General features: G+C 43.2%; 1 protein-coding gene across 2 annotated transcripts; it reads right to left on the reverse strand.

The window, feature by feature from the left end:
* Nucleotides 1–250: 250 nt before the first annotated feature.
* On the reverse strand, nucleotides 251–10434 carry LOC120517637 (inositol 1,4,5-trisphosphate receptor-interacting protein-like). Of its 2 annotated transcripts, none has more exons than XM_039740059.1 (2): nucleotides 10286–10434; nucleotides 251–2109 (listed from the first exon to the last, which is right to left on the reverse strand). In XM_039740059.1, exon 2 carries the CDS (start codon nucleotides 1990–1992, stop codon nucleotides 568–570), a length of 1425 nt encoding a protein of 474 aa, XP_039595993.1. In that variant the 5' UTR covers nucleotides 1993–2109; nucleotides 10286–10434; the 3' UTR covers nucleotides 251–567. The 2 variants fall into 2 exon arrangements, with proteins under 2 accessions (XP_039595993.1, XP_039595994.1); XM_039740060.1 differs by lacking the exon at nucleotides 10286–10434 and adding an exon at nucleotides 9303–9432.
* Nucleotides 10435–18814: the final 8380 nt, after the last annotated feature.

The following is an 18814-nucleotide window of genomic DNA, read 5'->3' on the forward strand; positions in this document are numbered from 1 at the left end:
AGAAAGAAATCACTTTAAAATACCAGATTCAAACCTGCTTAATCTGATTAAGGGCTGCCGAGTCTACTCGGTATTGGGTGCATAGGATGAACCAATTGTGCATTAAGTGCCAGCTCATCACGGCCTACACTTACACACATCCACATAGGGCCAATTTACAATCCAATTAAGAAACATGATCACTTTTATTTGTAACTATATGACAGACATATAACAATAACCCATCAAGGTTAATTGAAGAAGATTCATTTATTGATATATATCAGATACAGCATTTATTGTAGTGTGCATGTAGCCTGAGGACATAGGAATGAGGTTAACCTAATTATTTTATATTAAGAAAAGAAGACAAAATTGTGTTAACATCTTTTTCTGTATAGCATACATATTTTCATACAGATTTTCCCCCAACTGATCCACATCACCATTCATATGATTACAAAGGGTTCCGAAATAAGGACTCGGCCATTTTTTTTTTTTTTCATAATACGCTAATAAAGTCACACTAATTTCTCTTGGTGCCTGTGGGCTTCGGTTTTCCTCCCTTCACCTTCCAACATGCAGTTTTTAAGGAGTAATTTCCAGGTACAAAGGAGCAACATGCTTGTGAATCACATTCAGCCACTGCTCCTGGATTTCCTTAACCCTGGCACGCACCTGATCAAGCGAGTTGTGATCAATAAAATTCTCAGAGAAGAGGTTGATGGCTTGTGGTTGTTTTTTAGCGATGGCCCAGTCTGGGATTTTTAGGTGCTTCTGCAGCGGCTTGCCATCAAAAGGAATGCTGTTCAGCTCATAGCTAAACAAGACATTTTCAAGTCTCCTCTCCTTTGTGGCTTTCTGCATGAATTCTAGCAGTTCCTTAATCCTGTCCACAAGCAGGCTACCCTTCCACTTCTCCACGGAGAATTTGTCCTTCACCATTATATGCAGCAGCATGGTTTTCAGATGGTATGAGGTCAACACCGAGGAGAGCTGGGATGATGGATTGTTCTTTGTATCAAGATCTCTCAAAGCTTTAAGGATCTTCAAGCACTTTGTGTGACAGGACAACTGCATTCTCTGTCCCAAGAATCTAATAAGGCTCATCTCATACAAAGAAAACGATAGACGCCAAAGGTACGTTTTTTTGACTTTGGAGTTATGATGGAGCTCAGACTTGAAACTTTTTGGTATGAGATATATATCACTGGCTTCCACCTGAATAGCGGGAATGAGGTCCACACTATAGGAGAAAATGTTTTTTTCTTTTCCTGGTATTTGATGCACTGTATTAATCCCAATATCATATTTGATTGTTAGACATACCCCAGCTCCAATCTCGGCCATTTTAATAATGATGTCTCCTGGGTTGATTTGAACTAAATTTTTCACATTTATGCTTCTAAATATATCCTTTTTGTTTTTCTCAACAAACTCCATGGCTTTCTGAGTTTTACTTTTGAACCAGTCTTTGAGTTTGTCAGGCAAAAGGTACTGATTTTCCACAAACTTACTCACAAACCGCTCATTCCCTTTATCTTGGATTTGTATCATCCCGAAACCAAAAGACGTTTGGGGTAAATCTGGCTCAGAATGACAAAACTTAAAACTCTGGCCCATCCCACTAGGCAGCGCAATCGGAAACATAAAATCAAACTCGTCGGGATGGAGAACCTTCAGCTGTTCTTCTACACTGCCACTTTTTAGAGGGGCATCTCCAATGATCCTTGGTTGGTTAGGTTCTTCGTGGTCTTTCATAAATTTGTGAAAAATGCCAACGATTGGCTCTACAATCTCCTGGGCCACCTGCAGCTCAAGAGAGTTAACGTCAACAAAAGCTTTATAAAAATGATCGAGAATCAGCACTTCCACATCCTGTCTGTCACGGATGGGGTGTTCGGACTTCAAGTCTACCGTCTTCCCGTTATCATCTTTGATGCAGCTGATCATTCTCACTTTGCTTCCATGCCAACTGGCCTTTTCTTGTTCACTTGATACACTCTGACCCATTTCTCTCTTTTGTGTGGAGCCCCGGAGAAGTAGGTCAGGTTTCCTTTAAATTGCTAATTTTCTTTCAGCTAGGAGGTGCAGATTTCACAGTCTCGATCGCCTCCTTTATGATAAACTCTGTGAACAACAAAGACAATGTTTCTTAAAAACAGAGATCACTGCAAAGGGTTTTACAATATGATATGCCGACAACAGAAACGGCATGTGATTTATATGACAACATTGTTCTTTTTATTTTGGAAGACAACATGAGTTTGTTTCAGTGGGAAACACAAAAAGCTTTGGAGCTCTGTGGAATTAAAAATAGACGTATGGGTCGTGGTCATTTAGGATAAAGTGTTTTGATATGCTTTCCATATATAACATCCATCTTAGAAGTATAAAAGGGTTAATAAATGTCAGAAACCTGTTCTGGTATATCAGAAAACCAGGTGAAGGTCAAGTGAACAACAGAAACAAGAATGTACCAGGAGCAGATCGATGTATTACACCAAATGTATGATTAAGAGATGGACAGTTGTCGCACACACAGACAGACACAGATTTCAAGGGTAATATCTAAACTAAGAGATATTAAAGAACAAGAACATAATGGAGAATGGCTTTTATTTAGGCTGGTTGTGCTCCATGCTGAACACCTCATGTCTTTTAACGAGAGTATGACATGTAAGCATTGATCAGCACTGTTGTATTAACTCAGGTATCAATAAGTATGAGCTTTTGCTTTTATTCTGTGCTCATTCTGTTGTGTAGGATGCTCCCTCTTCAGCCTGGTCCTGCAAAAAAATAAATGATCGGCTTTTCTCCTGACTGATTAACTTATGAGGATTTTTATCAGACTTGTCTTATCCTCTTTAATAAAACCCCTGTGTGCGTCCAGGTGTCCGTGTGTGTGTGTGTGTCTTCTGGTGAAGTGCGCATGTGCGGGCCACGCCGCACATTGCACCATGCCATGCCCATGCGCTCAGCACCATGGACGCACACACACTGAAAGCTGGGCGCACAGTGAATGGCCTTGCCACAGCCGCACATGATAAGCAAATAAAGGACATCATTCCTGGGGAGAGTGCTGATTGGGTAGTCGCGGCCGCGCACATAAAATCCATTGCTGGGGAGACGCCACACATATAATAGTCAGTTGCACACCCCCACAGATTAAAATACTTGCTGGGGAACTGCACAGGACTTGCTGGGGAGACACCACAGGCACGATTATCAGCTGCACGCCACACATTACATCAGTTGCTGGGGACACTCTGCTGACTGCCCACTGTTGTGAAGGAAAATTAAAGTCATATTACGGACATCAAAGCCAGTATTACTGTCAGAGAAAATGACAGGCATTTTACGGAAATACAAACCAATATTACTATGAGAGAAAATTAAAGACACACAATACAGTGATGCATATTACAGCCACATACAAGCCAGTATTACTGTAGGAGAAAATATTACAGACGTACTGTATCTACTAACAACATGCCACCCAAAATAAAAGGACACGTCAAGTAGGACAAAAGACACAAACAATCAAATCGTATATAAGCAACATCTCCTGGAAGAACGGTCAGCTCAGCAAGTAAACATCAACAAAAGAAAGGCTGAAAGACAAAGAAAAATACGAGCAAATAGATCGAATGAAGAAAAAGAAAATGAGCGTCAGAAAAACACTAAAAGAGCAAACCTTAGAAAAAGTTGGCATTTACTTGCCAGAACCAGTATTCAGCCACGGCCAGTTATATGTTGCATTATCAAGAGTTAGAAGTTTTCCAGATGTTGTTGTCAAGGTTGTAGATGGTCCTGAACAAGGCAAACTGTTGCCAAACTTAAGACAGAATATTTAAAAGAAATGTTGTCTGTAATGAAATTGTATAGAAAAATTTCATGAGGTAAAAAAATAGAAAATTTTACCTAAATATCTTCTTCAGATATTGTGTCTTACAGATTGTTACAAAGTTTTACACTAAGGCAATATTAATTATATTTACTGTATTGTCATATACGTTTCTATTTTATTTTTATTATTATTTTACTTTAGGCTTCTTGCAAAAATATTTTTGACAAAAAAAAATTAAGACAAGAAACAGAATGAGGTCAAGGTCCCTTGCCATTTAATATAGACTGGTCGTACTAATGTTTATGCACTGCTGTTCTAGCGCCCGTTATTGTAACGGGCTTAATGTCTAGTTAGAGAATAAATTCCTTTCTTTAATTAAGATCTTTATTTCTACCACGGCCCCAGAAATCTCGGTTAATGGCTGAGGTTTGGTTACCATCTCCTTGCGTCTACATGGATTTCGTCCAGATACTCCAGTTTCCTCCCACAGTGCTGATTGTAGTAAGGATATTTTTTTTTTCAGTTTATTTAATAAGACTTGTAAACGTATTAAATACTTGCGACTGTGAGCCTGATCGAATCGGGCTACAAATTCTACGTTTGTTAAATCCATACTTTCTCTGCAAATAATTCTTTGTTTTGTTAAGTCCTTGAAATGATTTTGTTATCATGGCACTGATTTCTGCGTAAAATAGACCTTTTCGGCCGATGTAATGAAGAGCTTCCTGTTTAAACGGGGCTGCGAGACGTGAACTCAGCTCTTCGGTGCACCTCATTTGATTTTTTCCAGCAAACAAATTTTCAAAACAAATCGTATTTTATGACTCTAATCAGAGTCGGAGTAATAATTACTGTATGTTGCTGTGGTCATTTTACATCTGAGATCGGATCAAATTTAAACGATGACTGTTGTTAATACCCAGCCATCATTACTCAGTTTGCCAATTGATGTCAGAAGGACAGATGCCAAAACCGAACTGCCCAAAGATAGATTTCGACGTACCAAGCAAATGGCGATATGTTCTAAATTACTTACGGTTCCGGAGCTGTCAAAGGGTTTAAGTCAGTCGACGATGTTAGTCCTGGAAAGTACACCCCACCAAACCAACGTTCCAAAAACCAACCGAACTTACTGTTACCTGCTCGAATCAACACCGACTTACTATACTCGGCTGTCCAGCGGTGTCACTGAAGCATTCAAACATTCTTAGCCAATCATGCAATACTGCGTCCTTGTTTGCCATTACAACATTATGTTCTAACTACAGGGACAGAGTCCCATTGCATGGTTCTAACTTGTATTGAGTCGAGGTATTGACGCAAACACCATACATACGGGGTATTGATGCGAACACCATACATGCGGATAGTATTAAATTATATATAAAGATGACTTTTTATTATTTTAGGATAATTTAGATAAGACACGGCTTTTAAGTAAAATAAACAGTGGGACCAAGACTTTAACTGTATTATAGTTTAAAAGAGAAAACTAGCATTGCTTTTAATTGTGTGTATTTAAACAGGAGTTTAGCAAAAGGCTGGGAGAAGCAAACTGCAGGCCTGATGACTCCTGGGGTATCATGCTGCCGGGAGATGGGGGAGAAGCTGATTTGTTATATGAGACAGACACGATGGGTTACAAGGGGCAAGGGCAGGCAAGAGAGTCCAAGAGTTTAGTGGTCATTGTATGCCAAAGTGGAGACCACTTTAGAAAAGGAGGCCTGTAGCTCTGTTCTCCTTTTGAACCAGCAGCTAAACAAATTGACGGAAGTCTTTTTGAGCTAAATGTTAAAGACCCCAAAATTAAGTTTGTTTCATCCTGCATGAGGCTGCTTATTACTTACTTTTGGCTAATTTTGTTGCTTGCAGCCCGCTACTTACCCATTCTGTGTTAACAGCAAGACAACATCTTCTACTACATGCCACATAGTCTACCTGCACTTCAGAACTGGTCATCCACCTGAACCTAAGCATGTTTGGACCTGGCCAGTATGTGGATGGGAGACCACCTAGAAAAACCTTAGGCTAGTGCTGGAAGAGATGTTGGTGAGGCCAGCAGGGGGTGCTTACTCTGTGTGTGGATCCTAATGCCACAGTGCAGAGACAGGGATAATGTGCAGTAAAACTTAATTAAACCGAGGTCCTGGCTCTCTGTGATCAGAAAAGATCCCTGGGCATCCTTTATAAGGAGTGGGGTGTTTTCCAATGTCTAGGCTGGATGGCTTGGTCATTGTGGTTCCCTGAATATCCTCGGCCCCTTATTGGCTAACTCTCATCACTTCACCACCTAATAGCTCATGTGTGGCGAGTGTACTGGTGCAAAAATAGCTGCCATTGCATCATCCAGGTGGATGCTACACATTAGTTGTGACTGAAGTGGCTCCCCACTCACTATGAAAAGCGCTATATAAATGTAACTCCTTCTTCTGTAATGTATTATCTTAATTCACATCATTAAAATTGATCCATTATTTGAAAAATATAAATATTTCACATTTTTGCCCTACACAGGTAGAAATGAGTTACATCAAGTTGGGCTGCCTTAGTTTTCACAGTTTTGTGACAAGACACGAGACCTTGTCAAATTTGCCCATCAATGTGACCGAATTATGCACATGTGCGCGCAAAAAACTGAACTGCAGTTTAACAAAGGCATCTGTGTTGTCACAAAACTGTGAAATGAGTTGCATCATGTGGGGTCACCTTCATTTTTATGGCTTTGTGACAACACAGTTGAGTTTTGCCCGTTCCAACACGGTTACCTGGGTTAAATGGACTTGAAGAATTGGCACACTCCCATATGTAATTATTGGAATTTACTAAGGTATTTAATGGGCACCATAAAGGGTTAAATCTCATTGAGTCACCCTAATTGTCAAAGTTCTGTAGTTCTGGAGTTCAGTTGTGCCCTGCCCAACGTGATTACCTTGAACACAGACTGGCAACATTGGCACACTGCCATAACAAATGAATGAGATTAACTGTGATGTTTAATGAGCACTGTAAATCATGTTGGACCACCTTAGGTTTCAGTATAGACAGGCACCTTTGTTTTACTGCAGTTCTTTTCTGCCTGGCCCAATGCGGGTACAGGAGTCAAACTGACTGGCAAAGTTGGCATGCTCTTATACCCAACGACTTGATTAACTTTGATGGGGCACCATTAAGGGTTAAATCACATTGGGCCACGCTAATTTTCACAGTGACAAGACAGGTGCCTTTGTTAAATTGCAGTCCAGCTTTGCCAAGCGCAACAAAGTTGGCACAGTCGCATATCTTGTCCCAAAACTGTGAAAATGAAGGTGGCCTAAAATGATGTAAATAACTCATACAGGTCAAAAATGTGATTTTTTTTTCTACAAATAATGGATCAATTTTTATTATATAAATTAATACAAATGTTTCAGAATATTTTGTCTTGCTGTAAACATTAAATAACCAACTGATTTGCTTATGCTGTGTGAATAATAGCGGACTGCAAGCAAATGCATAGCTGGAAGTGAATGATTAAGTTCAGGGTCATCATCTGACAATATAAGGTGACATCTGTCTTTATCATATAACAGAAATGCATTATGTCACCGAGAGCACATTGAGCCCAAGTGCCCTTGTGGTTGGACTGGCCTCCCATCCAAGTAGGTGTTGGTCCTTGTTTTCACAACCCTTTGTATGATTAACCAATCTGTATAGTTTTGAATCTGAAAGAAATGTACTCATCATTTTACATACACTACCTCCAAAGTTGCACCATATAAATCTTTTACACAAGGATTCAAAAAGGAATTTCTAGAAAATTTTCCCTTATATCTGACATGTTTTAAGAACTAAATTTGACGAGGAAAAGCGTAACTCCCGACCGCGTCTCTGTGTCCGCTCAGTATGATATGCTAATGATGGTGCTGCTTGCTTTAAGAGAGGCACGTTGCCACTAGGGCACAGCAGTTGTCGGCGCTCCACATGGCTGAACCAAAAACCCAAGGGGCGGAGTCGGACCTGAATCAGCTGATTCAGTAGAATTGGACCTACCATGACTCCCACATTCAGCTGTCACTTGGCTTGTTTTTCCACACCTTTGTTACTCTTTGCATTGAATTATCTGGAGAATTTTTAAGAATCCTTAATATATAAAGAATATATACATTTTCTAAGACTTAATTTATACAGTACAGTATATATATATATATATATATATATATATATATATAATAATAAAAAAATCTTGGAAGGAGATGAGACGTGATTTTATCGGAGACACTTTAATGTCCCACGAGACAAGGCAGTGAGACAAAAGGACAGCTGCTGTACAGGCTTTTAAATGTTCGAAGTGCCGCGAGAAATGCAGATCACGTAGCAAGCCAGCAGCAGATCTGACAGCATCTCCTTAGCGTGTATTCAGCCACTCCCTTCACAACACGAGTGGCAGAAACGCAAAGTGGCTGGCGCGTAGCACGCCCCGGGGTGGGAGGGCGAAGCGAGCAGCGGGCAAAGCCCCCCATTATCTCATATATATTTCTTTTCTGGTTCGTCCTGCTTCCACCTCAGAACCGTTCCCGCTCACACGCAGCCGACGCGACATTTCTCGATTCCTATTCGTCCTCTTTCAAACCCCGCCCCATGCTGCCAGCGGCTCCTCCTCAAAACTGGTCCAGCCGACACGGCATTTCTCGCCAACTTCTGAAGTACACTTACAAAATAAAGCAAACTCTACATGCAGCGAAAATTTACTTCTCCAGCCACATTACATGCTCACAATCATCAACCCCTTCGCTAAATCCTACAAACACATGCATGAAATCGCTCAGTCCAATCCAACAGCATCTGTACGAATGCATTTCGAGGAAAACCCTAGGCAGGATTTACGACGATACAATTCCCCGACATGTCACACCAATGTCGCAACGATTTTCGTCGGAGAAGACCCGAAAGGGACATTTGCATCTGTCCCATAGGTAACTCTTGTAAACAGATTTCCACGCTCAATATGAATTGCGATCCTATGGTTTATCCACTTTTATTCCCTTACGGAGACATTGGCTGGCACAAAGATTTACATGTTCCCGTTAAAAGAACCGCCATGCGAATAAGGCTTACTCAATGCCAATTTTATGCGTACAGATTAACAATGAGGAATATATTTAGTATTTTGGACTCCAGCGGCGAACTATTCCAGCAGTACGTCGTAGATGCGTATGTTAAAACAGAGGGCGTGCGTCTCAACTATCTCAATACAAAGGACTATCCGACGCACTGCAAGCAAACGCTGAAAATAACAACGTTCGTGTGGGCAAAATGATCATATTACCGTCCACATTTCCAGGAAGTCCAAGATACATGCAACAAAACTAGCAGGATGCCATGGCCATAATACGTAAATTCGGACAACCTCATTTACTTATCACTTTCACATGTAATCCTGCTTGGCCGGAAATTCTACATGCACTGTCGGATACCCAAACACCGGAGCACATACCTGATATTGTAGTGCGGGTCTTTTGGATTAAGATGCAGGAATTACTTTGAGACAACAACTTTTTGAGGTTGTTATTGATTATATTTACGTAATCGAATTTCAGAAGCGCGGCTTTCCGCATATGCTGTTTACTCTTCACAATAATTCTGACAACCAGTCTTCAGCCTCAGTCAGTTGTACGTGGCTTTTTCTAGGGTTAGATCTTTCGACTCATCTGTCGTCCCCACCAAAACACACCTATTCACAACTGCGTCTTTCAGGAAGTATTTATTTCTTCTTGATTTCTGAATTCCTTTCTCACCGTTTTCCGTTCCTATTCTTACACCGCCGTATGCTATGACGGGCTTCGGCTAGTATATACATATATATATATATATATAGCGCCTATATGTTTTAGGAGTTTTGGGGGGGGGGTGTCGATCAGTCAGACAGAATGGGATTTTACTATCAGTTTAGAGCCAATAACCTTTAGGGGACACCCTCAATTGTGCCTCCTCATAAAGGAAGGCTTCAATTTCCTTTAATTAATGTACTGTATAAAATAATATGCAATTACCGCCACACCCGAAGTCAGAAGTTCCTGTTTCCCTTTAAGGGTTGTTGTTTGATACATTTGTATATTTTTCTTGAAATTTAGCAAAGCCTTAATTTCCATTTAAGACCAAAAACATTATTTGATATATGGCGTCTTCCTTATCTATCTACTCGATCTAGTGCAATGTTTCCCAAACTCGGACCTGAGGACCCCCTGTGGCTGTAGGCTTTTATTTCAAGAAGACTCATAATCAATAACAACACCTGATAGCACTGATCTAATTTAATTAGCTGGTATTAAAAATTAGCTGATAATTGTGACACTTTTGCCCACCCACCCATCAAGTATAAAGTGATTTTCTTTTCAATCCCTCTATCATAAAATGCATATCTCTTAACCTGAATTGAAACAAAACTCTCAAAGGGAAGAAAGAGGCACATTACATTACCTCCAGGTCGGCTCCTTCGTCTCAGCTCTTAAATCAAATTAAACATCCTGCTTTTATGCCAATTCAGGGCCGGCGCTAGGAAGAGGAGACGGACGTGGTGACATTTCGATGGAAACGAAACTTAACGCAGCTACTCAGAAAACTTTACTTCCACTATCAGCCCAGTCGAGTAACGGCGAATACTCGCCTCTAACATTATGGGGTTATCATATCACTTGGATTTTTACGTGGAAATTGTTCTGAATTATCCTATTAATAACTTCTCTGGAATAAAAATATGGTTTTACTTTAACAGATCCTCGGGACAGCGTATTTAAGTACACGTGGCATATTCACGCCTAATAATAAATCACCATATAAACAATACAGCCTGAAAAGGAAAAAAAAAAACTCCCGCAAAAATGCACTTGACCACATTACTGATTTATAAAAGTTAAGAAATTAGCGCAGAAAATGTTTATAAAAGTCTGAAGGCTTTTGCTTTTGTTCCCGCTTGTAAATGAGACTGACGAGCGCTGAAAGCTGTGCCTGCCGGCGCGGCGCTCTTGGGGTGTCACTGACGATGGACGACTGGTTTCAAGGTGCAAGTTCGAACAACATTTCACCTAAAACTGTAGGGGTAGGACAGCTCAGTCGAGGGGTCAATGCCTTATTTTGGCTCAAGGAAATTTCCACCCAGCCCGCGCTGACGCCTGCGCCCGATTCTTTTTAGTACAATGAAACCTGCAACTATGGGGTCTGGATATGCTCGATTTGTGGTCCGGCAGCAATTAATGTCATTTAAGCGTCACCAGCGCGCTGTTAGCATCATCTGGCAGGCTGGGTGTCGAAGTCGAAGTGTTATCATACAGGGTTGGGGATAGAAGTCAGACCCCTTAGCATGTAGCGAGGCCTGTCCTTCAGTGGCTTTTGAATCGGGGTACGGGGAGCTAGACCATTACTGCATAATCGAACACTCTCTCTCTCTCTCTCCAGGGTTTTAACAGATTATCTTTAAGAGCTGGTATGACGTCAGAGCTGAGTGTCTGATTTAACCTGCCTGGAGCTGAACGAGGCTGCTGCGTTATCACTGATAAAGCGCGATTGACCACCGACCCAGTCGTTTTATCACTTGCTGCACATTTTTCAGTTTAGTATTGATTTCATCTGCATCCTTCACATTGCTTTATGAAGCGCATTTTAGGACATAAATCATTCTTAACTGACCATAATGCATAATCGTGATGCCCGGGCTGGCCGGAGCTGGAACACACCCCTTGAACCCAGATCATCGATAGTCACGAAATCATTTGGGTGAATGAGGACGCAACACAGCAAGAGATGGTGTAAAACACGGCACACGGCGTTCAGTCAACAACAAATTGTGCTTTAAAACAAAGTGCGGCCCAAAGGAGAAGTGTCTGTCCGTCCGGTATGCTAATTTGGGCCATTTGAACAGATGGCGCATCACAAACATCAGCACTGCTTTTACGACTCCCATACCAAACAGCTTACAACAGAGGCATACCCACTGCGAACGTTTACGCCGAGGTCTGCGTTGATTTTATAGATCTCACGCCGTCATAGACGGGTAGCGCAGCTAGTAGACAAATCATCCCGTAAAACACAGTAAATGTGTGGACGTTAAAAGTCAAATAAGTAATAATAAATGTTATATTAGATGTCATGTATTTGTAATGCAGTACATTATCGTCGCAGACAGCGTGTGTCTTTTCTTTCTTGTCTTTATTGAACAACAACTAGCAAAATGTGCAAGATATTACCAATCATATCACTAGGTGTCAACCCACAATCAGACATCAATAGCTGAACTGAAATTTACACTTATACTGATATATAAGATTAGAAACAAACTAGAAACCTCTGCCCAGTGCCCGCACATCAGGCCTGGCTTGAGGCGTAGGCGAAGTAGGCGACCGCCTAGTCGACGGCGGCCTGGCCCCCGGCCCGCCCCTCCCCTCGCATGTTTAAATCACGTGGCCAGCGGGGGCGTGTCCGCGTGGGCGGCTGTCTATAAAAGTGGAGCGGTTTGAGTCAAGATCTTTAATGGCGCTTTTCCACTGCATAGTACGGCACAGCGCGGTCCAGTACAGCTCACCTTGGTTCGGCTCAGTTCGGCTCGGTTTGCGTTTCGACTGCAGTTTAGTACCGCTTTAGAGTGGAACAGCCATTTTTGGTTAAAACAAAATGGTGCGTCCGAACCTTCGCTGGCTGTACTAAAAATCTAGCGGGTCTGTTGTGTCTCGTGTCGCAAGTTCAGTGACGCAGTAATGACGATTTTCTCCGGCCAATCAGTGACCAGCAGAGTTTACACGTCACGTTTTGGTAACGGTTCGGCGTGCTTGGAACCTCGGCTGAAGTGGTACTAAAAAAAGGACCAGGTACTGTTCCCAGTGGAAAACCCCCCAAAAGTGAGCTGAACTGAACCATGTTGTGCCGTACTATGCAGTGGCAAAGCGCCATATGGAGAACCTGTTGGAAAGGATGACCATTTCAGCAGCACTCCATCCACCCGGAGCATAGGACAGGCCGTTTCAGTTTGCTAAATGTCATGTAAAGGACTTTGAGACTCTCTTAAAAGTAAAGGCCCCAGAGCGGTTCTTCAGAGCGATGCCACAGGGCAGGAGTAGACAACATTGGTCCTGGAGGGCTGCAGTGGTTGCCCAGTTTCTTAATGAGAACTCAATTATTGCTGATGAAGCACTCATTGCTCAAGTGACATTCTGGTGGTCTTGCTTGTTAAGGGTTCCCCACCCTTAATTGTTTGTTTCAGCTTGCTTAAACAGCTGCATTCACTGTTTTTAACAGCTTCTTGAGCAAGGCCCTTAACCCACAATTGCTCCGTCCTGGGTGTGACGTTAACGTGCATCCAGCCCTGCAAGCAGGTCCTCCAACTTGCAGGGAAAACTTGGTGGTTGGCGGCAGGGTTGGCACTCCAGCCACTGTAAAAAAAAAACCAAAACAAAACCAAATAAATACCTCACGTTGTTCCAGTGTGGTGCTGAGGTGTCACCTGTTAAATGGCTGCACTTGGGTCCCAGTCCAGGTGGTTCATTGTGTGGTGGGTGCAGCAACACACTGTAATTAGCACATGTTCCCATCCTCCTCCTCCTCCTCCTTATTAGCAATAAGATGCAAATGTCAAAGGAGCCAGCAGTTCTTACGCTTGCGTGGGTTCATTATTTTAATAAAACACTTAAGAGAAAAATGTGACAGACTAGAAATGATCTGTTTCAGGCTTCAAATCATTTAGATGATATCCTTGGAAAGAAAAAAAAATCTAAGCTATAAGAACCTAACATCGCAGACCGACAAGATGTTAAAATTCAATTAGGTCTGAGGATGGCAAGGATTGGTTTCTAATTAAGTAATTGGGTTGGAATGAAAACTTGCTGCCACTGTGGCCCTCTAGGACCGACATTGCCAGCCCGTGCCATAAAGGAACCATTTTTGTTTCCATAAAGACACCCATCCACATGAAGGTTCCAGAAAGAACTTTGATTAATTTTGATCTGTAGCAGGCTCCCTGCAGTAAATAGCCTGACTAGATGGGCACAAATTTGTGAAATACCAACAGGTGCCGGATTTGAAAAGGACTCTCGCTGCATACAACAACACAGGCTAAGTTCAGGTGTCCTGCCAGCCTGCCATACATTCAAGATTTCAGCTTTTTTCTTCATATTAGGAAAGCACAAAGAACCGACTTCATATGCAGAGAACCCGTCCCAGAATGAAATAGTGCTTTGTCAAGCAATGGCTCTATGAGGAACCCCACAACCCAGTAAAGAACCATAAAGTGCCGTTAAAGCGCCAGTATTTGTAAGAGTGGCGCATGAGGAAAAAAGATCCTCTGGGCTGCTGAGACAACAATTTGGGCAGAACTCCAAGTACTATGAGCGACGAAGACCATGCAGGCACTGCTCATCACCCGCCTAATACCATCGCTGAAGCGTGAAGGCAGCATCAGGCTATGGGGGCGCTTCACAGCAGCATGTAATAACGCCTCAGTATATAATTATGCATCCAGTTAGTTTTTCTGAAGTGTCTATCTTGAAAAAATATAAAAGGGTTAGAAACCTGCATGATTAGGTTGTAGAGCTTTAGTCAGTCGGATATTGATCTGTCATTCAGCCCTCTAGTTTCTAGTAGTGAGATGTCCTGCTATGTATGTAGTACTAGTAGGGGTACCCAGCACTGCCAGGGGTGACACAATACAGATTGTGGTCACTAAATAAGGGCCATAGCGGAAACAATTTGAGCCCCAAACCAACTTAACCATCAAAGGGGAGCGACTTTATTTACCTTCTTCCAAGGGACCACTCTTAAAGTACAGGTGTGGTCAAATTTCAGAACGAAACATGGCCTACAATCTTCCCCTATGTCAGGTTTCAGCCAGAATTTTCCCCCCTGGATGTTGTTCTCAGTTTTGTTTCTTGTCTGTTGTTTTAAATTTATTCATATTAATTTTTCTTTCGAGGACCAGACCGCCAAGGTCCCCGCCTCCGGCCACCACCCAACTCACACTGCACCCGACCTCCTTGGCCCCTCCCATAGGTGGTGAGCCCATGGGAAGGAGGACCCACGTTACCTCTTCGGGCTGTGCCCGGCCGAGCCCCATGGGTGCAGGCCCGCCACCAGGCGCTCGCCATCGAGCCCCACCCCAGGCCTGGCTCCAGAGGGGGGCCCCGTGACCCGCGTCCGGGCAAGGGAAAATGTCGTCCACAGTTTTTATTCTTCATTGGAGGTTTGGAACCATTCTTTGGCTCATCCCTTACCTGTTCTGTAACTTTTATGGACAGAATTTCTAGGCGCAGCCAGGGTGTTGAAGGGGTCCGGTTTGGTGGACTCAGGATTGGGTCACTGCTTTTTGCAGATGATGTTGTCCTGTTTGCTTCATCAGGCCGTGATCTTCAGCTCTCTCTGGATCGGTTCGCAGCTGAGTGTGAAGCGGCTGGGATGAGAATCAGCACCTCCAAATCCGAGACCATGGTCCTGAGCCGGAAAAGGGTGGAGTGCCCTCTCAGGGTTGGGGGGGAGATCCTGCCCCAAGTGGAGGAGTTTAAGTATCTCGGGGTCTTGTTCACGAGTGAGGGAAGAATGGATCGTGAGATTGACAGGCGGATCGGTGCGGCATCCGCAGTGATGCGGGCTCTGCATCGGTCTGTCGTGGTGAAAAAGGAGCTGAGCCGTAAGGCAAAGCTCTCAATTTACCAATCGATCTACGCTCCTACCCTCACCTATGGTCATGAGCTTTGGGTAGTGACCGAAAGAACGAGATCGAGAATACAAGCGGCTGAAATGAGTTTCCTCCGCAGGGCTTTCCCTTAAAGATAGGGTGAGAAGCTCAGTCATCCGGGAGGGGCTCAGAGTAGAGCATCGAGAGGAGTCAGATGAGGTGGCTCAGGCATCTGATCAGGATGCCTCCTGGACGCCTCCCTGGTGAGGTGTTCCGGGCACGTCCAACCGGGAGGAGGCCCCGGAGATGACCCAGGACACGCTGAAGGGACTATGTCTCCCGGATGGCCTGGGAATGCCTTGGGATTCTCCCGGAAGAGCTGGAAGAAGTGGCCGGGGAGAGGGAAGTCTGGGCCTCTCTGCTGAAGCTGCTGCCCCCGCGACCCGACCTCGGATAAGCGGAAGAGGATGGATGGATGGATGTTTCGTTAGCAATGTCCATTTTTCTATGCGTGTGTGTTGGGATGACAGATGCCAATCACCACAGAGAGCTGCCCTCCACCCTATTTATGGAAGGACCTTCCATGGTTCCTGGTGGTTCATTGAACGTGCTTGGAGTGGAATGTTTCTTGTGTTACTGTGCCTTTTGATTTCCTGGATTTTGGACCCTTTGCTTTGTTTTTCGACTACACCTTTGGGACTGTGCTTATTGAATCTTTTGAACTTCTGTTCTGTTTTGGATTCTGTACAGTAGAACCTCTGGTCACGAACATTTCTGAACACGTACAAATCGGGTTACAATCAAAAAGTTTGCCAAAATTTTGCATCTGTTCACAACCATACGCTTGGGTGGCGAACAAAAACACTGGCAGCCAGTTTCCCTACACGTGTTCGTACGCGCCAATGATTTCCCATACTCCGTTTTCCATTTTGTTTTGTTTGTTAACAAAGCAGCTGATGTTGCTAAAGGAGTTACAATTTTAACCAAGCAGAGGCCTCAAGTGCTGGAAGAGGTCGAAAAACTGTTGCTAGTGTGGTTGAACGAGAAGCACCTTGCAGGGGAGAGCTTAAGCGAGGCGATCATATGCGAGAAAGCCAGGAAGATTTATGGCGATTTACTGAAAAAAAAATCCTTCGAGTGGCGAAGGTGAGGAATTTCAAGCCAGTAGAGGATGGTTTGAAAAGTTTTGCAAGAGAAGTAGCATTTAACTTTTTTTACCCTGTGTTTAAAACTCATAAAAAACGTGTTTACAGCGAGTGGTTCGTAAAGGGTCTAGCGCAAACTCTTACAATGTTAGTTTTCTCTGTCGTTCAAGGTTTTCTGAGTGTTATTCAATGTTTTTACATTAGTTTACTGTTACACTGTGCATTCTATGGTATAATTAACTATTTTTGTACTTAAAAAATATATGTTTACATACAGTTTGTACGGTCTGGAACGGATTAATTGTATTTACATACAATCTAATGGGGAAATTACGTTCGGATCGCGTCCAGAGTTTTGGAATGAATTACGGTGTATTTGGGACTTTATTCGCCATATATGCATTGCCTCCTCAGGCATCTCCTTTTGTGTTTTATGGAGATTTGTGCTTGCACAGCCTTGGCTAAAATAATTTTTAAAATTTTTGTCAAGATTCGTCTTGGCCCTTTCGGTTACTAGTTGGGGTATTTTCGCAGTGTTTATTCCCCCTAGTGGGCAACCTTGTAAGTATTTTGTACCTGTGCTTTTGGGACTCTCCAGATCACGACACCCTGCACAAAGTGGGGCTGTATTTTCCTGCATTCATTTTACCCTCACTAGGCTTCTAACAGTGTGGATTTGAACAGTGGACAAGCAAACATTAATCTTTATATATCAGAGCAAACCTGGCAGAGTGTGCAGCACAACTTTAGGGCCAGGCATTAGCTCTATCATTTCTGGACATCTGCAGCTCCTTACTGACTGGTCCTACCAAACCACTACAGATGATTCAAAATGTTCTCTGCCAGTGGTCCTCTCAGCCTCTTTGCGCATATCTTTGTGAACACTTCATACAATCTTCCCAGTTCAGCAACATACAGTTGGAAGCAGGCCTCAAACACAAACACACAAAAGGTTTTCAGGTCTGGGCCTACTGAACTGGCCTCACCCCATGGCCAGCTAACCCCTGTTCAAATGGCAGGCTTCTTGAATGCACAGGCCCAATTAATGGGCTTAAGGTTTTTAAATATCAAGCAGAGTCCTAAAATGCCTTTGAAAGATGCCCACTGCTCCCTTAGGACAACAAAACAAATTTCCTTACTTACTAGAGAATTTATTAGGGAATTGAAAATCTCCAATAAGGCACAACATTATTGGGAAAACTCCAGGTGGAGCTCAGGGCCCCAAATGGGCTGCTATCCTCAGTGTGGGACTGGCAGCTGAAGGATGACCCAGGAAAGCAGTTGAAGTTTCCGGAACACATTGCAAGGATGACACCAAGCCCAGATATGGTCTTAACATCTGACCATTTTAAGCGAGTCTCACTGTTCCTTGGGAAGACCAAATAGTTGAGGCCCATGAGCACAAGAAGGCAAAATACCTCAAGCTGGTAGAGGAATGTAGAAGGCATGGGTGGCATGCCCAATGCGAGCCCATTGAGGTCTGTTGCAGGGTGGTCTCTACATCGGTCACTTTGTCTCCTTGGCATTATAGGGTTGCAGGAAAGAAAAGCCACCGATAACATCATTGATTGCAGAAAAGTGTCATTGTGGTTGTGGATCACAAGGGGTAATCCATGGTGTAGCACGCTACTTGGACACAAGCTGGGGTCACCCGGGTGAGGGTGTCTGATGATCTAAGACATGAAACACCTTACGACCCTGGAATCATCACCAATGATGTGTCCAAGTTGCACCACTTGGTTGTGGTAGAAATTTACCATCTTGTTAAAGAAAGAAACATCCTCTAACAGGGCAAATCGGTTATCGGGCAGGAGAAAAGCTGTTCATGGTATCTTTGAATTACTCCTCGGCAAAATACCTTAGATGGAGCATTCTTCACAAGCAGTCTGTTACGGCACGGGCAGCATGATCAGAGAAACAAAGAAGAGAGGTTCATTTTATAAACTACCAGCTGTCTCTCGTGACTCTGCCCCACGTAGTAGTGAAACAGGACAAACAATAAAAATCCATAAGAAAAAGTTACGGTCCAACATCAAACATTGGCACTCTATGTGATCGTGTTCAGCTCTGACGGGAGAGCTTCCTCCGCATGGGGAGAAAAGTACGTGGCCGTGATATCTCTGCCAATCAGCAGGGCCCCGCCCCCCTTGGCCCACAGCCTCTCTATTGGATTTGTGCAAATAAATCGGTACCGCAAGCAAACTATGA

This window comes from Polypterus senegalus, chromosome 17, assembly GCF_016835505.1.
Source record: "Polypterus senegalus isolate Bchr_013 chromosome 17, ASM1683550v1, whole genome shotgun sequence".
NCBI lineage: Eukaryota > Metazoa > Chordata > Cladistia > Polypteriformes > Polypteridae > Polypterus > Polypterus senegalus.